Source organism: Chlorocebus sabaeus, chromosome 14 (assembly GCF_047675955.1).
Source record: "Chlorocebus sabaeus isolate Y175 chromosome 14, mChlSab1.0.hap1, whole genome shotgun sequence".
NCBI classification, from domain to species: Eukaryota; Metazoa; Chordata; class Mammalia; order Primates; family Cercopithecidae; genus Chlorocebus; species Chlorocebus sabaeus.
In genome coordinates, this window is record NC_132917.1 from 106,132,037 (window position 1) to 106,154,524 (window position 22,488).

At 46.6% G+C, this 22,488-nt stretch overlaps 1 protein-coding gene across 5 annotated transcripts in view; it reads right to left on the bottom strand.

Moving 5' to 3' along the window:
• FHL2 (four and a half LIM domains 2) overlaps positions 1-22,488 on the bottom strand; it is a 76,268-nt gene continuing 53,780 nt past the window's right edge. For all 5 annotated transcript variants that reach the window (XM_008008288.2, XM_008008284.3, XM_008008286.3 and 2 more), the window contains 4 exons: positions 13,165-13,339; positions 6,726-6,895; positions 2,450-2,636; positions 1-609 (listed from right to left, as the gene is read on the bottom strand). In XM_008008288.2, coding sequence (XP_008006479.1) covers positions 458-609; positions 2,450-2,636; positions 6,726-6,895; positions 13,165-13,339 — 684 coding nt within the window. In that variant the 3' untranslated portion in view covers positions 1-457. The remainder of the gene's footprint in view (positions 610-2,449; positions 2,637-6,725; positions 6,896-13,164; positions 13,340-22,488) is intronic.

The window sequence follows — 22,488 nt, forward strand, 5'->3', positions numbered from 1 at the left end:
TTTAGTTCTGAATAACTTTATTGCAAGTCACATAATCTTGGTTTAGACTTGACACAACAGGAAGTTACAGAGCTGTAAATACCAATTGGTCATTACCTTACTGAGTTTAGAAAACTTTCAAGTTTGTGGCATACATTAATTGCACTTAAATAGGCAGTGAGAGAAAGATTTATAAAGACATCATTCAAAAGGATTTTTACATTTGGTTGTGCCTTACTTGATTACAAAAATTTCAAACCAGCTTCCCACCTAGGGCCTAGGGCAAGTTTTCTCTTTCCCTGGGACTGAACTAGCACAAAGCACTAAAGGGTTGAAGCAAACGTGAGTATCACTGAAAAGCACTAGAAGAAAGTCTCGATGTGGCTGGAAGAAACCAGAAGGCAAGATTGCCTGGGTGAGAAAGAAAACATAAAAATCTGTGTGTGAGATCACAAGCAACAACTTCTCCGTGTTGACTTCAGATGTCTTTCCCACAGTCGGGGCACAGGATGTCGTCCCTCTCTGTGAGGAAGCCACGCCCCACCAGTGAGAGGGAGCACTTCTTACAGTTAAAGCAGTCGTTATGCCACTGCCGTTCCTCAAAGGAGATGTATTTTGTGCCGCCAAGTCCTGTTAACAGAGAGAAAATAATACCGGATGAAGAAAATTAGAATCAGGCAACTGGGACTGAAGAAGGAATTGTGGTTTGATCCATTTCAAAGTTTGGATTGTGTAATATGGATAGTGTGAACTTCTAGTGACTGGGTGCTGGGAATCCATATATAAATCAGATTCTATGCACAGTCTGGAGGATCTTGTGAATATCAGAAGAGAGATAGAAACTGGTTCCAAAACGATGTGATGAGTGCATCAAAGAAAGCTGACTGTATTTGTTACGTGTTTTCCCACAAAATGAAACTCTGTGAGAACAGGAAGCAGATTTCTCTTATGCCTTCACTAGGTGCCTCATGTTGGCTGGTGCTCAAATTTTTGTGATTTAATGATTGAAGCACTGAAGGGAGTGTAGAAGAGGAAAAGTTAATCCTCCCTGGGGTGGCCAGGAAAAGCTTCACAGATAAAGCACGATGTGGGTAGGAATGAGGGGAGAGGGATATTGTTGCAGCGGGAAGATCCTGAGAAAGCTGCAGACAGACAGATGGAATCAAATATTTAAGGTACATTGGTCCCTGATTATAATACAGTTGGTTTTACCTATTGGTTTTTCTCAGTGCTACAATAACCGCAATTCACATTCATATCTAACGTTTTACATTTAAAAGTGCTTTTATATAGATTGTATCACTTTATAAAGCTTAATGTTATAAACATTTACCTCAACAGAAGTTACTGCTGAAAATAGCATTATGAATATGTTCTGGCAAAAGATTGCATTTTCCCCCTAAATGATTCCAAGGGAAATGTGGTATATAAAGGACCAGAAACAGATATTTTAACATAGGTAAACTGTAAATACTATGCTTTTCTTCATATTTTAATTTCACATGGAAATGTAATGAGCTCTGCTTTACATGTGAGAAAACTGTTTTAGTGACCTGGGAAGGTGAGTTAGCTCAGTTAGGTGAACTTGGTTCTAGGCCTGAGGGAAAAGAAAGTCAAGCACAAGCACACAGGGGGTGTATAGATGTGTTTCTGTAATTACACTGAAAAGCCACATAGGAAAGCCAGGCCACCGGGTACTCCATGTGTCTGCCACCTTCCTCTGATAGGGAAGAACCAGTCCACTGAATGCCGTGGGATTGAAAATCCCACATCATAAAGCTTCTCCTGTGTTATTATAGAATACACACTTTTCTCTCCCCACCCAGTCACTAATTTGTGTAGTGATATGTGGTGACCATCTAAAGGACTTTAGTGGGAAGTCATCTGTTCTCCACACGGAATTTCTCCAGCCTGCTTAATAGTCTAGTCCAGAAACCTGATCTGCCAGCCAGCCAGATTTTGGGCTCTCACTTAGCCAGATCATTTGGGGGAATACAATATGAAAAACTCCTTAGAATGTACCCTCTGCCCTCATATAGCTGTGGCCTTGTGGCAGAAATTTCCCACTAAGATGCTTTGGAGTACAACCGTCCCCCTAAGATGCTAGGGGACACTACTAAGAAAACAGCACAGCTGCTAAGCCTGAAAAGGCCAGTTTTTATTGTGCTTATGTGGTGTCACAGGCTCATAGGCTGCAGTTTTAGAGATAATCCAACCCAAAGCAGAAACTAAACCAGAGCACAGGCCATATGGTTGTGATCCGGTGGGCTGCAGAGGAAGTAATCATTACTTGCTGAAGCATAGCCAGTGCACCAAGGAGAGGAAAGCAGATAGGCAGAAAAGTCTGCTGTGTTCAGAGCCTTAGGGAGGTCTGGGAAGTTTAGGGATATAGACAGGGTCACATGCTAAAATGCTAGGCCTTGCTCAAGCTTCCAATCCGTCTTCGAAGTGAGGACCCCGGGACACTCACCGCTGATGGGGTTGGTACACCCAGCACACTTCTTGGCATACAAGTCACAGAAGCAGTTCAGGCAGTAGGCAAAGTCATCGCGAGCCGTGAAGCGCTGCCCAGACAGCTGCTTCCTGCAGGCGGTGCACACAAAGCACTCCTTGTGCCAGGGCTGCTCCCGGTAAGTGACCCCTCCCGTGGTGATGGGCTGCAGGGACGAGTGGGAGAGTTAGTGTGGTCTCTGTGTTTGGGAGACATCTTCAGTCTCACTACTGCCACTGGACGATGCAAGATCCTCATTCAGAAAACGTCCCGTTTGTTAAACATCACCACGAAGCTGCTTTACAAACTTCACAGTCACTCGTTACCCTCGCCACACGCTTTCATTCCAGTGTCATAGGCCCTGGCTTTCCCATTAGTGAAACTGGAGCTTGGGGGTTGCCCTCAGCCCTTCCCAGGGATGCTGGAGATCTAAGGCACAGGGCACCTCAGTGGCATTGCCACCTTCGCGAGCAGGGAAGCAGCACAGTGGAGGGGTCGGGATTGAAGACAGCATCAAGGATACCTGGCTTTGAATCCTAATCCTACTCCTTACCAGACCTGTGGCTGGGAGCAGGTCATAATAAAGATCTCTGCACCTCAGTTTTCTCATCCAGGAAGTGAGGGTGATGATGTTAAATAGGCAAGTTGATGGGGAGTCCTTCCTTAGAAGCCTGGCAGGGCCGGTGGCTCACGCCTGTAATCTCAGGACTTTGGGAGGCCGAGGCAGGTGGATCACTTGAGGTCAGGAGTTCGAGACCAGCCTGGCCAACATGGCGAAACCCCATCTCTACTAAAAATACAAAAAATTAGCTGGGTGTGGTGGTGCGCCTGTAATCCCAGCTACTCAGGAGGCTAAGGCAGGAGAATCGCTTGAACCCTGGAGACGAAGGTTGCGGTGAGCCAAGATCATGCCACGGCACTCCAGTCTGGGCAACAGAGTGAGACTCTGTCTCAAAAACAAAACAAAAACCCTGGCAAGTGGTATCCTCTCCAATGCCACTCATGAGCCTGTCTCTCCAGCCACTTATGGTGAAAGAAGGAAAAGGCTTAAAGGACAGCTGGGACTGGCACCTGCTGATGCCACAAGAAGATACGGGCATCTTGGAAGTTTTGGGAAAAATAAGCCAGATGCCTTCATTCTCACCGGTCTTGTGGTCTTAGAACATCTGTGAGGTGAAGCTGCAAAGCCACACAAGGTGGAACGGCCATCAGTACCTCAATTTTACCTGGTATTTTCCTCCAAATGTTGCATCTCACATTCTGTTTAAAAAAGCGTGCTTGGTGGAGCTGAGTAAGCTATCAGAGGAATGTAGGTGGCCTCAGCTTGGCTAACGAAGGCCATGGAAGATGGAGTGCAAGCACCTCACAATCACGCTTTTTTGCTTTTTATTTTTTGAACATTTCAGTATCATCCAGTAATTCCTTTGGTCTTTACATAAAGCTTGTGAAGTAAGAAAGATATTAATTTTATGGGTGAGTAAACTGAGACTCAGAGAAATTAAAAAGTGACTTGTTGAAGAATTCATAGCTGGTTAATGACAAAGCAGGAACCAGAATTCCGGACTCCCTTCTATCTTGTATTCTTTTCATTAAACCATAAATCATAAAGCATCTTCCTATAACCCACCCCACCGCACAAGAGAATGAACACAAAACACGCTTGGTTGCAACGCATCCGTATGCATGCAGTAGCCTGTGTGTGTAAGACATCTCCTCTGCCTGCAACATACAGCCTCAGTCCTCCCTCACTCCGGATTCCATGCTTCCCACCCACATCAGCTAACTCGATGCCTCTCAGCATAGCATGATTTTCTCAGAGACTCCCTCCCTAAACGCCACCCTGGCCCCCGACTCCTCAGATTAGCTGAGGTCCCTCCATTCCACAATCTGCTTTTCTCCTCCATAGCACACTGCTTAGTAACGACTGACGGGTTTGCCACTAGAGTGTACTTCTACCTCGACTACAGTTAAGTGTCTGCATCTTGTCCAGCATCGGATCCCCAGTGCCTGAGAGGGCCAAGTTCATGTCAAGGAATGGATGCTTCTGGCGTGAAGGTTTTTGTGTGTATTTAACAAACATGCACACAAAAGGCGTGCAGAAGGATGTGTTGCTTTCATTTATGCAAATGAATAAAGCACACACTGGAAAGATGACAGAGGAAGAGCAATTCAGATGAACTTCTGTTAGGTCTTGATGAGAAAAACAGACCAAAATAAAAATAAAAAGGGGAGAGAACAGGGAAGAGGGTTCCTAAAATAAAAGCAGGAATGAGACCTCAATCTAAGAATAAAGAAAAAAACGGGAGTTTGTGACCAGTCTGGCCAACAAGGTGAGACACCGTCTCTACTAAAACACACACACACACACACACACACACACACAAAATTAGGTGGGTGTGGTGGTGGTGCCTGCCTGTAATCCCAGCTACTCAGGAGGCTGAGGCAGGAGAATCGCTTGAACCCGGAAGGCAGAGGTTGCAGTGAGTTGAGATCATGCCACTGCACTACAGCGCAGGTGACAGAGTGAAACTGTCTCAAAAAAAAGAAAAAAACAAGCATAAATGGAGAGGAAATTAAGAGAAATAAAATTTAAAATAACAGTAAAGAACAAAAGGGGCTGGGCGCAGTGGCTCACACCTACAATCCCAGCACTTTGGGAGGCGGAGGCAGGTCAATCACCTGTGGTCAGGAGTTCCGAGATCAGCCTGGCCCACATGTTGAAACCCCATGTCTACTAAAAATACAAAAAAGTCAGCCAGGCATGGTGACGCTTGCCTGTAATCCTATCTACTTGGGAGGCTGAGGCAAAAGAAATCGCTTGAACTAGAGAGGCAGAGACTGCAGTGAGCCAAGATCGTGCCACCGTACTCCAGCCTGGGTGACAGTGTGAGATTCTGTCTCAAAAAAAAAAAAATGGAAACGAGAGAAAGGCTGAATGGAAATTGGTAAGAATACTCAGCACTTAGAAAAGGTGCAGGCAAGCTGGGGACATTCTTGCCCAGGCCAGCCAGGTACGGGTAGAGGCACTGGGATGTTTCTCCATGGCCCAGAGGCAAGGGTAGAGGCCCCAAGGGCAACACAGCAGAAGCTGGGTAAGCAGGGTCAATGAGAGGATGAGAGCAAACAGAACCTGCAATGAGTTCCACAGCTGGCATTGCCCAGGGCGAGTGAGCCGTGGGAGGGTGCCACTCAACAGGCTGATGCAAAGTCTAACAGCACAGAGACGCTGGAAGCTACAGCATAATCACAGTTGCATGTGTGTGAGAGTCAGAGGGCACAGCAGAAAACTAAGCTCCACCCTGACGGGCACAGGTCGGGGGGCAACTGGGCAGAGTTGGCTTCCTACAGATAGGCAGTTCCCTTTCTTTCTTTAACCCTAACAGAGCCATGACTGGAACAGATTGAGTAGTTAAGTTTATTTATTTTTATTTTTTTAATTTTTTGAGATGGAGTCTCTCTCTGTCACCCAGGCTGGAGTACAGTGGTGTGATCTTGGCTCACTACAACCTCCACCTCCCGGGTTCAAGCAATTCTCCTGCCTCAGCCTCCCGAGTAGCTGGGATTACAGGTGTGCACCACCATGCCCAGCTAAGCTGTGTATTTTTAGTAGAGATGGAGTTTCACCATGTTGCCCAGACTGGTCTTGAACTCCTGACCTAAGGTAATCCACCAGCCTTGGCCTCCCACAGGTGATCCACCAGCCTTGGCCTCCCACAGTGCTGGGATTACAGGCGTGAGCCTCCTTGCCTGGTCAGAGGAGATACATTTAATAAATGATCTGTCCCATATCCACGGGGGCAGACTTTTCTCCTTTACTTTTCTTCTCACATCCGTCTCTCTCTCCTCCCTGCTCCCTCCCTTCCTCTCCCCCTCTTCCTTCCATCTTTCCCTCTCAAGTTTGCAATTGTTTTCTTGTTTTATTCATGGAGAGAAGCTGAACAAGACAGCTTTGGGATAGTGGCTCCCCTTCCCTCTAACATCAGGTCATCAACATAAGAATAGATTTAGAAATGGTGTAGAAGAAGGCAGGGTTAAACGATTTGATCACAGGAACTCAACAGTGTTGATGTTTTTGAAAGAATGATGGGCGCCCAGACCCAATGGATAAAGCTCGGCATGTAAGGCAGGACAGGCACAGCTCCCACGCCATTCCAGTATCACAGGTATCCTTGTTTTTGGAAAGAGAACTGACAGACGTGGACCATGGAGGCAAACCGGCCAGAATGTGCAAGGGCCAAGGGGGAATCTGAAATACCTTTTTGCACTGAACGCACTGCATGGCATGTTGTTTCTCATAGCAGGGCACACAGAAATTCTGATTGTCTTTGGGGATGAAACTCTTGGTTCCAATTGGCTGCTGGCAGCGGTGGCAGATGAAGCAGGTCTCATGCCAGCTGCTGCCCTTGTACTCCATCTTGCGGGTACCTGTCATCAGGGTCAAGAGGAACACAGCAGAGTTATGCTTAGAGGGGCGTGGAGTCCCAGCAATTGCCTTCAGAGCTTGCCACCCTCTAGTTTTATGACCAGAGCAAGTCACTTCAGCTCTTGAAGGCTCACCTCTAAATGGAGGTAATTCCTATTTTGTGCGAGGCATAGACTTTGTCTTTTGGTTCACTACTGTACACCCAGCTCCTAGAACAACACGTGTACATTTTAGGTACTTAACATTTATTTATTGAAAACCGTGGTTAGGAATGTTAAATCTAAAAAAAGTTAAGTCTGCCTCAGCAATGCAAAGTATAAAGGGAAGTGTGGCATAGCTCCGATTAATTTCTATGGAGCATGACTTTTGGAGTCTAGGGACTGTATTCACCTACTGCACACCTAATAAAGAACACTCTGTCTGGTTCGCAGCAGGATGGAAATGGCTGCAGTGTGAATGAACCTGGAACCTCTAACCCGATTCAGTGAGCAGCCTCTACAACACTCACTTTACGTACTGGCTGTTGAACCAAGTTGTGATGTATCTTGGTAATTTTATGCACTGTGCTAAGTGCTATAATTAAAACCTACATGTAGTTTTTTTTATTTTCGAGACAGGGTCTCGCTCTGTCACCCAGGCTGGAGTGCAGTGGTGCGATCCTGGCTCACTGCAGCCTTGAACATCCGGGCTCCAGGGAAGCTCCTGCCCCAACCTGAGGAGCTGGAACTACAGGTGCACACCACCATGCCTGGCTGCAATCTTCACGTGTTACTTGTACCTCCCATTTAGTAATTGCCTAAACCCGTGCCATCCATTGTCTTTTGAGTAACTATTAGCATTTGATACGTTTCTACCATTTCTCCAAGTGAACTGAGGAGCTCTAGAGAACTGAAACACTTACGGGTCACCCCTGCCACCACCAACCTGGACTCACTGCAAATGCCTGGTGTTTGTTGACTGACCTTTTTTTCCTTTTTGTTTACCAGAAAGAAGTGTATCTATTTATAGTAAGAGATGATTCCAGATAGGCATGTAAACAAGTACCCTTCGTGTAAAGCAAATGTAAAGAAAGATCTGGGGAAATGAGTTTCAGGGACAAAGAAACGGGAAAGTGTTGGAAGTGCCCGGACTAGCTGAGGGGCCTGGCCCCTGTGTGAGGACCAAGTCCAGACTGCTGCCTGCTTTTCAAATGAAGTTTTATTGGAATGCAGCCACACCCATTCATTTACTTCCATGGTTTCCATCCGCTTTCATGCTAGATGGCAGAGTAGCATGCAACTGTGTGCAGTTGTGCAGAATTGTTGTGTAGTTGTGGTAGTTGAGTAGTTGTGACAGAGACTGTGTGGTTCACAAAGCCCCAAATATTTATCTGGTTTTTGAAGGAAAAAATGTTGCCAATCCCTGGGGACTGCGGCATGAGGGTCACATACATGTGACTTCTACTAGCGGTCCGGGAGTGATGGGGAATCAAGCCGACGGGGGGACTGCCCGCACCAGACCAAGTGTAAGCAGCTGCAGTAACACAGGTGGCTTATAGGAGTCTATAGACTAGTCCGTAGCTCTCAGGCCCAAAATCTTATGGCCCCAAGGACAAAGCTAGAGGTTTTATTTTAGCTGGCTAGAAAGCTGGTCAGGAAATGTCTGTCCTCCAGTAATTAGGAATGTGCTGAGAATTATCACATGATTGTTATTTAGGATCATTTTCTCAGCTTCCTGTCCTTCCAAGACCAGACATTTGAGATTATATAAAATAAGCGGGGTGTGTGGTGGGGGGCAACGTGTGAGAGGGAATTTGGGTTGATGACACGCAGTGATCTTAACATTGAAAACTAAGCTGTACAATCTATGGAATTCAATTGTGGGGTGATGAATCCTAAAACGAACATGATGTGAAGCAATGGAAATTCAAGTCAAAATAGTGGAAGGACTTTGATACACACTTCACAAAGATTTTCTTCCACCTCCATGCATACTTTTGTCACTTGCTCTTTGGATCTCTGACCTTCATTCTGATCAAGCAGCCCAGAAGCCAAAGGATTTTGCCAATGAATATGGGGCAATTATGACTCTCGTGACATTCTTGGCGAGTTCTGAAATAAGTCTTATCAGATCAACACCAGTTCGAGGGCAACTCTACGTGCAGGGAATGCACGGGGCACCTGGAGCCTCAGGGAGGTGGCGCGTGCACATCTCAGGCAAGGCGACAGCCTTGGCCGCAGGCCTGCGTGGTCATATGCAGCAACGCCGGCAGGTGGCAGGGGCGTTCCTTCTCCGAACTGAATCGCACACTCTGAACCAAGTCTCCCGCAGACGGAAGCGCAGTCTTGAGGAACGGATGTCTTAATCGGATTCAAATAGTCAAATTAGGCTGGCTGCGGTGCCTCAGCCCTGTAATCCCAGCACTTTGGGAGGCTAAGGCGGGAGATCTCTTGAGCCCAGGAGTTGGCGACCGGCCTGGGCAACATAGGGAGTCCCTGTCTCTACCAAAAAACACACAAAAAAACAACAAATTAAGCTGGGTGTGGTGGTGTGTGCCTGAGGTCCCAGGTACGTAGGAGGCTGAGGTGGGAGGATCATTCGAGCCCGAGAGGTCAGGGCCATAGTGAGCAGTGATCGTACCACTGCTCTCCCACCTGAGCGAAAGAGCGAGATCTTGCCTCCAAAAAAAAAAAAAAAAAAAAAGGCAAATGAGGAGCCAGAAATTTGGTTGCAGGGTTGGAGACACTATCGCTACTGGAGTCTGCGCATGCGCAGAGGCTGTGGTGCATCTGTAAGCGATGTCTGCTAACAGGGGCGCGAGAGCTGGTAAACCCCAGCACTGGGGTTTCTGATGGTACTCCAGTTTCCTGATTAGTCATCAGGACACTGACTTGTGTAGGGGTGTGGCGCTGGCGGGTTGAGTTTTTTCACTCGTCCTCTAAATGTAAATTCACTGCAAAAGCTGTGTGCACTGACGCTGTAACCCATATTCATCTTGAATGGGTTCGAACACTTTTAAAAATCAAACCCAGGCAAGCAAGTGCTTTGATTCAGCGTTTTGTTGGTGGTGGTTTGTTTGTTTTGCATACACCAGGATTCTTCTAGACACCCTGCTTTTGGTGCTTAGTCCATTTCTTCTGGCAGAGGCACCTGTAAAATGGGGATGAAGCCATCCAACCCAGGGGACACTGAAGATTAAATGGGATTCGGTAAAGCAGCAGTGTCCGACCTCTCTGTGTGTGCTTAGGGGCCGGTAGCTGTGGCTGTGTTGTTATTATTACTACACAGCATTTCTTACCACAGAGCCTGAATTCCAGCTTCCCTCATTCCTTAGTAGAAGAGACTGCTGGCCAGTTAATTCTCAGATATTCAGTATGGGTTACCCCTCACTGAACATTAGGCTTTTACTTCTTATCTGATCATGTTTTTCCTTTCTTTCCCTCCCCAGTAAACACCACAAGAAAGAGAAGGTGTGATGGTTCATTTTATGTGTCAGTGTGGCTGGGCTCTGGTACCCAGTTGTTTGGTCAAAAACACAGGTTTATTTGTTGCCGTGAAGGCGTTTTTTAGATGTGATTAACGTCTAAGTCAGTAAGCTTTGAGTGCAGCACATTACCCACGTATCAGGGCCGGGCTTCATCTAATCAGTGGTAGGCCTTAGGAGCAAAGACTAAGGTTTCCCTAAGGGCAACTCATTCTTTTCAAGACTGCAATAGACACACCCTGGCTGAGTTTCCAGCCTGCTGCCCTATGGAATTCAAACGCTCCCATTTGGAACTGCAGTATCATCTCTTCCCTGAGCCTCCAGCCTGCTGGGCTGTTCTACAGATTCCAGACTTACAGCCTCCACAATCTCATGAGCCAATGCCTTGAAATAAATCCTTCTCTCTCTCTCTCTCTCTCATCTTTCTCTCTCTCTCTCATCTTTCTCTCTCTCTCCTCTCTCTCTCATCTTTCTCTCTCTCTCATCTTTCTCTCATCTTTCTCTGTCTCTCATCTTTCTCTCTCATCTCTCTCTCATCTTTCTCTCATCTTTCTCTCTCTCTCATCTTTCTCTCTCTCATATCTTTCTCTCTCTCTCATCTTTCTCTCTCTCTCATCTTTCTCTCTCCCTCATCTTTCTCTGTAATCTTTCTCACTCTCATCCCTCTCTCTCTCTCATCTTTCTCATCTTTCTCTCTCTCTCTCATCTTTCTCTCTCTCATCTTTCTCTCTCATCTTTCTCTCTCTCTCATCTTTCTCTCTCTCATCTTTCTCTCTCTCTCTCATCTTTCTCTCTCTCTCTCTCCCCCCATATATATGTATCTATGTGTATATATTTCTTCGATTGATTCTGTTTCTCTGGAGAACCTAACACAGAAAGTCAAGACAGGTGAAAAATTCAAAATCCGGGAACTATGCATACTTTTTATGTCATGGTTGGTGCTAACAGTTAAAGTCTTAAATAGCCCCTAGACTCCCCAGTGGAAGCTTCCTTGGGCCCTTGTTCAGGAAACAAGTAAGGGTTTAATTTGTTTTTCAATTAATGTTGTGGTTCTTGTTGTTACTGAGAGCGTTGTGTCTCTGCAGTGACTCCCTGTGGGGCAGGACACAGGTCAGCCTGGCTTTCTACGGGCTTCGGTTCTCATTCGCAGTGTCGCACAGCACTGGGGCCTGAGTTTCCAGCCTCTGCAGGATCCATGTGATCTTGGCGAGGCCTTCCTGCTTGGAGCTGCCTCATCTAAAGTCACCATGCAGCCCTGCCACCTGTCCTCCCTTACAGCTGCCAACAGGGCTGGGGTTGTGTCAGCCTGGGCATTTTTCTTCCCTGTCATAGTGTGTCACAGTTGTTTTTAAGTTGTATTAACCAGAGAAATGTAATAGCAGTAAGAAACCATCTTACTGAAGGTCAAATAACCTCCTTGCCTTTTTAAAAATGATGATTCCTTATCCTACATGTCTTTTTTTTTTTTTTTTTCCTCCAAGATGGAGTCTCACTCTGTCACCCAGGTTGGAATGCAGTGGCACAATCTCAGCTCCCTGCAACCTCCTCCACCTCCCGAGTTCATGCAATTTTCCTGCCTCAGCCTCCCGAGTAGCTGGGACTACAGGTGCACATTGCCATGTCCAGCTAATTTTTGTATTTTTAGTAGAGACGGGATTGCACTATGTTGGCCTGGCTGGTCTCAAACTCCTGACCTCGTGATCCGCCCTCCTCTGCCTTGCAAAGTGCTGGAATTACAGGGGCAAGCCACCACACCTGGCATCCTACATATCTTTTTAAACTATTTCCTATATGTCAGTCTCTTCAGTATTTCTTTATTATCAAAAACAAAGCAAACCAACACGATGAAACCCCGTCTCTACTAAAAGTACAAAAATTAGCCGGGTGTGGTGGCACACACCTGTAGTCTCAGCTACTTAGGAGGCTAAGGCAGAAGAATCTCTTGAACCTCGGAAGCAGAGGTTGCAGTGAGTCAAGATTGCACCACTGAACCACGTTGGCCAGGCTGATCTCAAAGTCCTGACCTCAAGTGATCCACCCACCTCAGCCTCCCAAAGTACTGGGATTACAGGCATGAGCCACGATGCCCAGCTTCTTTCTGTATTTTGAAATTCCATATCTTTTTATCCCCTTTGCTTTTCAAAATAAAAGATTCTGCCCTCTCACATAAAAGACAAAACAAAAAAACCAATAACTCCCCCCACCACACACACACACACACACACACACACACACGAGGGACATAGTCCTATCAACACACAAGGCACCTTTATTGCCATCCTCGGCACCTGGCCCAGTTGCAGGTGTGCCCTTTTTGACTGTCCATCTAGAACACCAACTCTACAAGGGCAGAGGACCAGGTGCACCTCGGCTCACACCCCATGGATGCTCGGCTTGAGCCCAGTGCCTGGCACGCAAGAGCACCATGCACACTTGGTGAAACAACTGAATGAGTACACATTCAGCAGGTAGAAGCGAAGAAAAGAGAAACCATCTATGGTGGTGGGAAAGTGGGGGCTGACGCAGGAGATGTATTTTTAAGGGGAATGCCCACCATTCACTTACTCTAACAATTCGACTGCATAACACTGCCCCATGTGCATAGCAAAAAGATCCCGTTACTGCCCATGATAGAACCCGTATGTGCCTGCTTTGTAAGGACTCTAAATACTCCTCTGTAATTCAAGGTAAAAATGGAAAGTCAACGCGAGTGTCTGGAACCAAGTCAATGTGAACAGGGGGTCAGAGGAACGTGCACAAGGCCTGAAGCTAGACTGGCTCACGCATGAGAAAGGTGTGTCTCCTGACCTGGCATGATGGTCTTCTTGCATTCCTGGCACTTGGATGAGTACTCGTTGGAATAGCAGTCTGTACAGAGCAGCTGGTCCTCCTTGGCAGCAAAGGGCTTGTCCACCAGTGAGTTTCTGCACTGCGAGCAGTGGAAACAGGCTTCATGCCAGTGCCGGTCCTTGTAGGATAAGTCCTGTGGGGCCAGACCACACAAGACAGTCAAGAGGCAGGATAGGAAGGCTTGGATCCCACAGCATTGGGGCCCCTTGCGAATCTGCAGGGCAAACAAGGAATGAAGGTGGGCCGAGGCACCCTGGCGCACCCACATTCATGCCCCAGGACCACCTAACTGCTGAAATCAATGAGGACTAGGCTGCTTTTCTCTTGCTGCATTTTAGACAACAGGTTAGACAGATGTGCATGTATGCACATGTCTGTGTGTGAGAGATGCTTCTCAAAAACAAAGGGATTTCCCTTAGGTATTGCCTGCAAGAAAGAGAAACAGAAAACATGAACACCTATCAATTTGTCTCACACCACATCCGGTGACAGAGAAACAGACTGCAGGAGGTCCTTGCCTGAGGGAGCCCTGCCCAACCCAGATCACCGTGGTCACCGGTGTGGCAGAGAGGCTCTCGGTGTCGGGATGTTCACCAGAAGGAGGCCCAAGGACTGACTGGTGGGAGAGGGTCAGGACAGACTGCTTGTGTGGGTGCTACCTGTGTGGATGGCAGTGAGCTGTGGGAGGAGGGAAATTTCAGGCAGAGAAAGAGCACAGACACAGAAGATCTGGGGACGGGGAGCATGTCAGATTGCAGGGACCACAGGCCGGGGGCGAGGAGGGCCCCCCGGCCTGGCTGGACCGGAACATATGGCTGCCTTTTTGCCTTTTATGTCTGCGTAGAGATTCCGTTGATCCTGAAGGCAGTGGCGAGCTGCTTTTCAACAGGAGAGTGAAGTGCTCAGACTGGGGGACAGGTAAGGGTGTGGGAGTAGAAGGGGGTGAGGGTGAGAGAAGTGAGACAAAAACTGGGCACACATGGGAGAGGCCCTGAGAAGACAGATGCATGCTTTTGAGTAAAAGATGAGAGACAGAAAGGAGCCCTGCAGAAAACTCGACTCCACACTTGGCTTCATCTTGCCTGAGGAATAAGAGAACCTTCCATAATGGCCTTTTAAAAATGACATACAGCATTTTTACAGTGCCAATAAAACATTAAAATAACAATCTATTTATGCCCAGCTCTATCTTAGAAAGAATATGTTTCTATTGCTGTCTTTGTGTTTCCAGCTCTGACCCCAAATCATCATCCATTTATTCATGAGGCAGAAACAGAATATTAGTCTCTGCACGGTTTCCTGGGCCAGCTTCCAGTTGGTAAGTATCCTGAACAGGGCGCAGGAGGGCTGTTCACGCGATGGCCCTGAAGAAGAGCCTGCCCACGCTGTTTCTGTTACTGAAACCAAAGTCGAAGCTGGAGTTATGCTGAGTGTAGGATGTGAAAACATGGATCTTGGCCTTGATTAGAAAGTCCTAAAACACCAACTAACTCAGAACCAAAACTAGAACAAACAGTTCTCCTTTGCTGAAGTATCTGTGTGTGTGTGTGTGTGTGTGTGTGTGTGTGTGTGTGTGTGTGTGTGTGTGTGTTTTCCTGGAACCTGGAACCAAACTGAAGTTATTTGATTTGGTGATCTCTTTGCGCATTTTGTTTTAGTTGAAGGAATTTTTAAAATGTGAACGCTGAGACACTTGGAAGACAGTCATGACTATGGCCTTTGTGAGGGGCGACCTCTTGTGCTATCCCTGTTGGAAGTTTACTTCCTAGAACATCTGGGAATAGGATTATTGCTGATGCAAGATGATAACGTGTGAAGGAGAGGTAGGGCACAGTGGCTCGCGCCTACAATCCCAGCTCTCTGGGAGGCAGAGGTGGGCGGATCACCTGAGGTCAGCAGTTCAAGACCAACCTGGCCAACATGGTGAAACCCTATCTCCACTAAAAATACAAAAATTAGCCGGGCATGGTGGTGCGTGCCTGTAGTCCCAGCTACTTGGGAAGCTGAGGCAGGAGAGTCACTTGAACCTGGGAGGCGGAGATTGCACAGCCTGGGCGATAAGAGGGAGACTCCGTCTCAAAAAAAAAAAAAGGAATGAAGGTAAGACGAGCATAGAGTGCTCTCAAAGCGGGACTAAATGCCCTGGTTTCTATGGGATTAGTTCTCACCTGAGCCCAGCACCCCTGAGTATCGTGGGTCCCCTGGGGTAGGCACTGCCTCCCAAGGGGACTCCAGGGCAGCTTGCTCAAATGTCCAAGTCCTCTCCATCCTTGAGAACCCAAACTGGGTATATACTGGGAGTTGAGGGCAGGGGGCTGCCCTGTCTTTTGTATTTTTAGCTTAAAGTATTTTCAGAAATCTGAGGGGAAAATCACCTGTGCTTTATGGGTTATTTTGACAAATGAAATACAGGACAAACTGCTTTGATTTGAGTTAATGTCTACACATGTGAACTCATGATAAACAGCAAAGCCCACAATTCACATGGACATCATCATTCAGGAACAGGCATGTTCTCCATTCTTTCCACGCACACGCCCCAGCTTCAAAAAGACATCTGAAACACCAGTGATGACCATCATTACCCCATCTGCGGGCTCCAGGCACGGCACAGCCCTGCAAGGTAAATGTTATTACTGAAGGTCAGAGAAGTTCCGTAACCTGCCCAGTCACATACCTGGCACGGAGCTAAGCCAAGCTTCGAGCTCAAGTCCTCCAGATGCAAAAGTTATTTCCACTGAACCAGCCCAGGCAAAATCCTGGTTGGGTCTGTGTTACTCTTTGCTTTCAAAGCAGATAGCCTTGAGGAGATGTGTGTGTGTATGTCCATTAAAAAAAATCCAGAAACGACCAAATTCTTGCAACTTTCTAGAACGTATTTTGTACCTAAATGAATGTGACTCAGCATTGCCTTTGTTTAGACTTTGAATAAAATCGAACAGACCATTAGAAGCCCTATCCACCCAAAACAGTAATCAGCCTAATTTAAGAAGAGATGGAGATTTGATTCATGTTATCACTGTTAGAATGCTGATTGTGGAAGAAATGCATTAAGAATAAATTTTGTATGGAAAAGAGCATGGCAGCTCCTCAAAATATTAGAAGTAGAATTACCATATGATTCAGCAGTTGTACTTTTGGATTATATACCCCAAAGAATTGAAAGTAAGGTCTCAAAGACACATTTGTACCTCCACCTTCATTGAAGAATTATTCACCATAACCAAAAGGTGGGAGCAAGCCAGGCATCTGTCTATCAACAGGTGAAGGGGTGAACAAAATGTGGTCTGTGCATACAATGGAATTTTATTCAGCCTTAGAAAGGAAAGGAATTCCGACTCATGCTACAACATGGATGAATCTTGAGGACATGATGCTAAGTGAAATGACAAATCGGTCACAAAAGGACAAATACTGTGTGATCTCACACATGTGGGATACTTAGGGAAGTCACATTCATGGAGGCAGAAGGTAGAAGAGTGGTTGCCAGGGGCTGGGATGAGAGGGAAATGGGAGTGAGAATGGGTCCTGTAACCCATTCATTCCTGAGGTTGCAATTTTTTGAATTTTTGCAATCAGACCTTGGCGATGATCTTGAGCAGTAGGATATATGTAACTCCGACATGCTCAGTGTTCCACTAATGGAATACTAGGCATAAATGGGTTGGATGGGGGCAGTATTTCAGATTTGCAAGAAGCAAAGGCTCTGGGGATTGGCTGCACAGCAACCTGAATGCGCTTACTACTGAACAGTACACTTAACAGTGGTTAAGGTAAGTGTGATGTTCTGTGTATTTTGCCACAATTAAAAGAATAAAAAAGTAAGTTTTGGCTGGGCGAGGTGGCTCATGCCTGTAATCCCAGCACTCGGAGGCCGAGGTGGGTGGATCACCTGAGGTCATGAGTTCGAGACCAGCCTGGCCAACATGGTGAAACCCCATCTCTACTAAACATACAAAAATTAGCCAGGCATGGTGGTGCCTGCCTGTAATCCCAGATACTCAGGAGGCTGAGACAGGAGAATCTTAAACCCGGGAGGTGGAGGGTGGAGGTTGCAGTGAGCCAAGATTGTGCCATTGTACTCCAGCCTCGGCAACAAGAGTGAAACTGTCTCAAAAAGAAAGTTTTGATTTTTATGTAGTAGGTGAAAAACACCTTTTCAGAAGTGACGTCTGTCCCCCTGTGCAGGCGAGGACAAGCTGCAGAATGTTTTCCATGACCCAGGACTCACTGTCTGGATGCGGCAGGCACCGGGGAGACGGGAGGAGATCCCTGGCCTCCCTCTGGGAAGATGGTAACTACCACAGCCCTGCCCAGGGAGGAGGCATTGCGCACAGAGGGGTGGCAAGTTATCAGTGACAAGAGAAGGAAAAGAAATACAATTTCTAGGAAATTTGCCTTTTGGGGCTGACCTTTAAGAAAAACTGAGGGAGAAATCTCCAAAGTCAACATGAGAGCGAAGCCACTAGATGTCACCACAGCCTGCACTCTGGTCATCGAGTCCCCAGATGGAGGAAAGAGCACATCAGTGTCCCTGGACAGACATGGAAAAGCTGGCTAAGACATGCACACGGACCCAAGGCACTGCAGAATTCCATTTTTCCTACAGTTAATATTTATGGCACTTTTAAAAATGCAATAGCTACGGTTTAAGACTGATCCGTTGACAGAGACATGTGACACCTGAAACTGTCCCTCTTAATGTGGATACTATCCACATGTTACTGGGCTAAGCATCCATGCAAGACTTGAGGACCTTCTGCAGGCGCAGCCTGTCCCCTGCGCGCTGCTCTATCAGATCCCACCTCGCAAGGTGCAGGCTGCATTCTCTCAGGACAACCTGGTCTGCTATATCTCCTAGGAACCATCTTGCCTTGGCTCCTGCGAGAAGCTGCCCTTTCCCTTCAGGCTGGTGTAGAGTGGTTGAGGCATGCAGAGATCCAGGTTTTGTCCTAAGAAACAGAAGACAGAGTGCCTTCCACAAAGTGCCTTTTCCTGCCCAGGGCCGCATTATCTCAGCATCATTCCCTGGGGCCGTCTGCACTCAGCTCCCAGTGCTTCTCTCAGCCTACCTCTATGAATTGCACACATAGGCATTCCTGAGTGAATATGCATGCAGCAGTTCCTAATTCTAAAACCTTCTACAGGAAACTCTTTTCCCTTAAGATAAATATTAACCTGTGCTCACGTTCTTAAGTTTTGTGATGTACAATAACTAAAAATACTCCATAAACAAGCTTGCATCACTGTTGTTGCTGGGTCCTCAGTGGGAACAGAACTGGCCCACCTCCCTGCTGCAGTACAGGGCGATGGTCTTCCTGGGCCAGCAATACCTGAACGCCAGCTGCATGCAAGCAGGATGGGAGAGCATGGGGTCCCACCGTCCACATCTCTTGTACCACTGTGGGGCAAGCGTCCACCCCTCTGGGATCCCAGGAGCCCGTGATTAAAGTGCTTGGTTATTTCACCCTAGAGGTTCAATTCAAGGGCCCAAATGCCAGACTGACTGAACTTAAATCCGGGCTCTGCCCTATGTCAGGTACATCACCATGGCCAAGTAATTGAACCTCTCTCACCAGATTTCTGACCTGTACAGCAGGAATAATAGACCCACTACTGGTTGTGACAAGCATGTATAACAGTTGCTGGTGTGTATTGCAATTGCTCAATGGATGTTAGTATAAGTCATTATTTAGATCACAGCTAATAATGAGAAGAGTTGCCTCAATGTGTCACTTGCTGAACCTACATTTCCTCATGAAGACAGTCCTGTCAATGAGAATATCTGCCATCTTAAAGTTCCATGTTGGTAACTCTGCCACTCTCCTTTGGCAGGTGCTTTTTCATTTCTCAGCCCTTTTAAATCTAAAATTCTTTTTCTTAATTCTTCATACCTATTTTGAGCCATACAATAACTCTATGAAATAAAGTTTTATTCTTATAGATGAGCAGATTCAATGTAACGACACCAAAAAGTGTTTTCTCCAATATTCCCACTGCCCTTCCACCTGAAATGATCCAACAGAACTAAACCGTGCTCCTGGTTTTTTACCTGGCACATCAGCCCCTTTGCAAGTTGACCCCAATTCGCTTTCCAACCTGACCCTCTGGTCTGGTCCCCTCTTCCTCATCTCCATACCTTTGACCATGTTCTGTCCCTGGCCTTGGAATATCCTTTCCTTTCTCCCCCAAAGGCCAAATCCCACTTGAAGTCCCAGCTGAAATCTCATCTGTTCTGCAAAGCTTCCTTGGCCAGAGCAATGCTGGCTTCAGGGAAGCCATGTGCCATGCCGGCTACCTAGCTTGTATGTCTCTTTCCAAATCCTGTTTGGAAACTCGTAGGTAACTAATTATGCCATGGGGTTTCCCTGTCACTCTCTGAATGGGGCGCTTAGTTTGTGTTTCTTTAGACGTCTGAGTCAAGTTAATAAATTCACGTCACTGCTTCCTCCTGGACTCGCTTCTTAAGAAAGTTCACAGTAAGGAGGAAGTGAGGAAATACTTTATGGTAAGAGGAAGGTAACTCAATATTGCCAGGTTTGATTTTTTTTTAGAGATCTTGGCCAACATGGTATTTGCTGAGTCTCAGCAGGAGGGAAGATTTTAGCCACACGGTTCCCTAGAGCTTAGAGGTAGACTGGAAAATGCCACCAAAAGGCCTAGAAGCGAGATTGTCATTGATTAAACCCAGGTGCCTGAGCCTGCGCTTCCTACCGCACTCTGAATCTTTACCTGTGAAGACCTAGTGCCAAGTGACCCTTTTCTTTTCTTCTATCTGTTCTGTCTGTCTATCTATCATACATCTGTTTAGAGACAGGGGTCTTGCTATATTGCCCAGGTTGGTCTCAAACTCTTGGCCTTAAGTGATCCTCCTGCCTCAGCCTCCCAAAGTGCTGGGATTACAGGCGTGAGCCACCATGCCCAGCTCAAGTGACTCTTTCCAAGCAGAAAAGCTCCAAAACCGATTTTTAGTTTCAGTTATTAGCACCATGCCAGTAGCTTAATTTTGCTATTTCCTTAGTACTCCATTGTGAACAGCAAACATGAGTGTAACAGAGATAGCACTTAGGTGCTGAGAGGCAACAGGGTAAGAAATACGGACACCTTGACAGACTTGCTGAAGAACTTTAAGATGGAAATATCCGGTTTTAAATTCCTCTAGAGAGAAATTGAAAACAAAAAGAAAGAAAAAAAGTCTTTTATACTTCCCAGAAAAAAATACCAAGGCTAATCTTGTGCTCACAGAAATGTCATACATTGCAGTAAAATGTTGATAAACATGTAAGATTAGGCCCACATACTTCCTTTCTGGTTTTGTATTTTTCCATTTCAGAAACATTCCTAACATGGGCTGTGCCTGTTGCTTGGCTCCAAATGTGTCCTTTTTAAGACTTTAGCTGAGCTTTAGTGGCAAGTGGCCTGGAGGGAGCCCTGGACCCCGCAGCTCATGGACGGTCTGGGTGGCAGGGTCACCCAGACTGAAACGGCTGGCTCCCATCCTCCCTCCTTCGCACCCCGTTCCACCAGGGCTGGGACCAGCCATTCTTCAGATCCATACGATTTCCCTTCAGAAATGGATTCTCACGTCATTCATGCTCAGCATTATGAAAAGATATTCTATGCTTGAGATCATCAGGTTTCCAACGGTACATTCTTTCAAATCCTTACAAATAAAGATGCGGAAAAATGGACAACAGCAGAAATGACAGCTCTGTGTTGGCACGTCACAGGTCTCCCTAGATGTTAACTCACTCAATTACCCCGACAGTCCCATGAGCTCGGAACCCCAGTTTATAGACATGGAAACGGAGGCTTATAGGTGGCAGGACTTGTCCCCTTCGTGTAGCTCGTCAAAGGTGGAGCCAGGGAGATTCGGCTCCGGGGTCCAGCCTCGGTGCATGCGACGTCACTGTTGAGCTCTGTGCACCTCTGCTGCTATGTCTTGCGGCTGAACTTTTGGTTTCACACACTGACAGGTCCTTCTCATGGAATCCATCCAAACAGCTTTGCTCCTGATCCTAGGACCCTGCTTGATTCAATTACCTTCACAAACAGACTTTTCTCTTGTAGGAGGAAATCCAAATAAATACACGTTTTCATTGCTCGTTACAAACTCTGTGGACAAACTCTACGTGGAAGAAGATCCAAAAAGGTAATTTTCTCATTGAGAACTTAAAAACCACCCCAACAAATAAAAAAGCACCAGGTTGGCAGGCTGGACCCTGAGAATGTGACTGGAGTAGCTGCTCTTCCCAGAAAAGAGTCCAGAAAGACCAGCGGCGGAGTCCTGTGTCACGCCAAGGACAGATGGATGGGTTTTTCAAACCTGACCTTACACCTTTCGCTAGGCTTGGTCAGAAGCCTTCCAAAATATACCAGAGGCATCTAGATTTAACCCGCATGTGTGAAAACCTTCGTCTCCTATTTCAGAGACCAGTTGCTTTCTGCTAAAATACCACTGAACTTTTCTGTCCATTACCAAACATTAACTGAGACTTTTACAGCATGATGGGTAAACCTCTGCCAAGTTGATAATCACTTCAATGTTTCCTATTTAATTAACTACAAAAGCTGGAAAGAGAGTTTGTGAAACAACCTGAGCCTGAATTCTGCAATCATGACCATCTAAAGGGGCCCACGAGAAGAGCAGGGGCTTTTGAATGAAGGTCACTCGATAGAGGCCAGGTGGTCACCACCTCTTACTCACAAGGACTGACTACATCTGGCCCGAGAGTCGCGTAGACAGGGTCCTGTCCAAGGTTGCAGGTGGCAGGTGGCATCGCATGCTAGGTGAGGACCCTCCGGGTCTGGGCTCAAATTGTACCTCGGATTCTTCCTAATCCCGTTAACCCTGGGCAGGATCCTCATCCTCTCTAGGCCTCAGCGGCTACTCCATAAAATGGAATGAAAAAAGTTCTTACTATACAGTGTTAGGAGGAATTTAGATCATGCAGTTTAGGCATTTACAAGTGCCTGGAACAAGTCATCAGGCAACACACGGTGGTTTCAATGACTACCACTAAAAGCTAAACCCAGAATGCTAGTTTCTGATCTGCAGATCTTTTGTTCTTGTTTATTATTAATTTTTTCTCTTCGTAGCACCCTCTACGCACATGGGTGGGTGTGGTAACCGTCCGATTTCACGGCATTGCTTGCAGACCCATGGAACATTCAAAATCTGGGTTAGGTGTGTCATCCAGGACTTAAAATCACCAATTTGTTAAATGCACAGTATTAGCAGCCATCTCTGGAACTCCAGCCTGTTTTTTATTTTTATTTTTT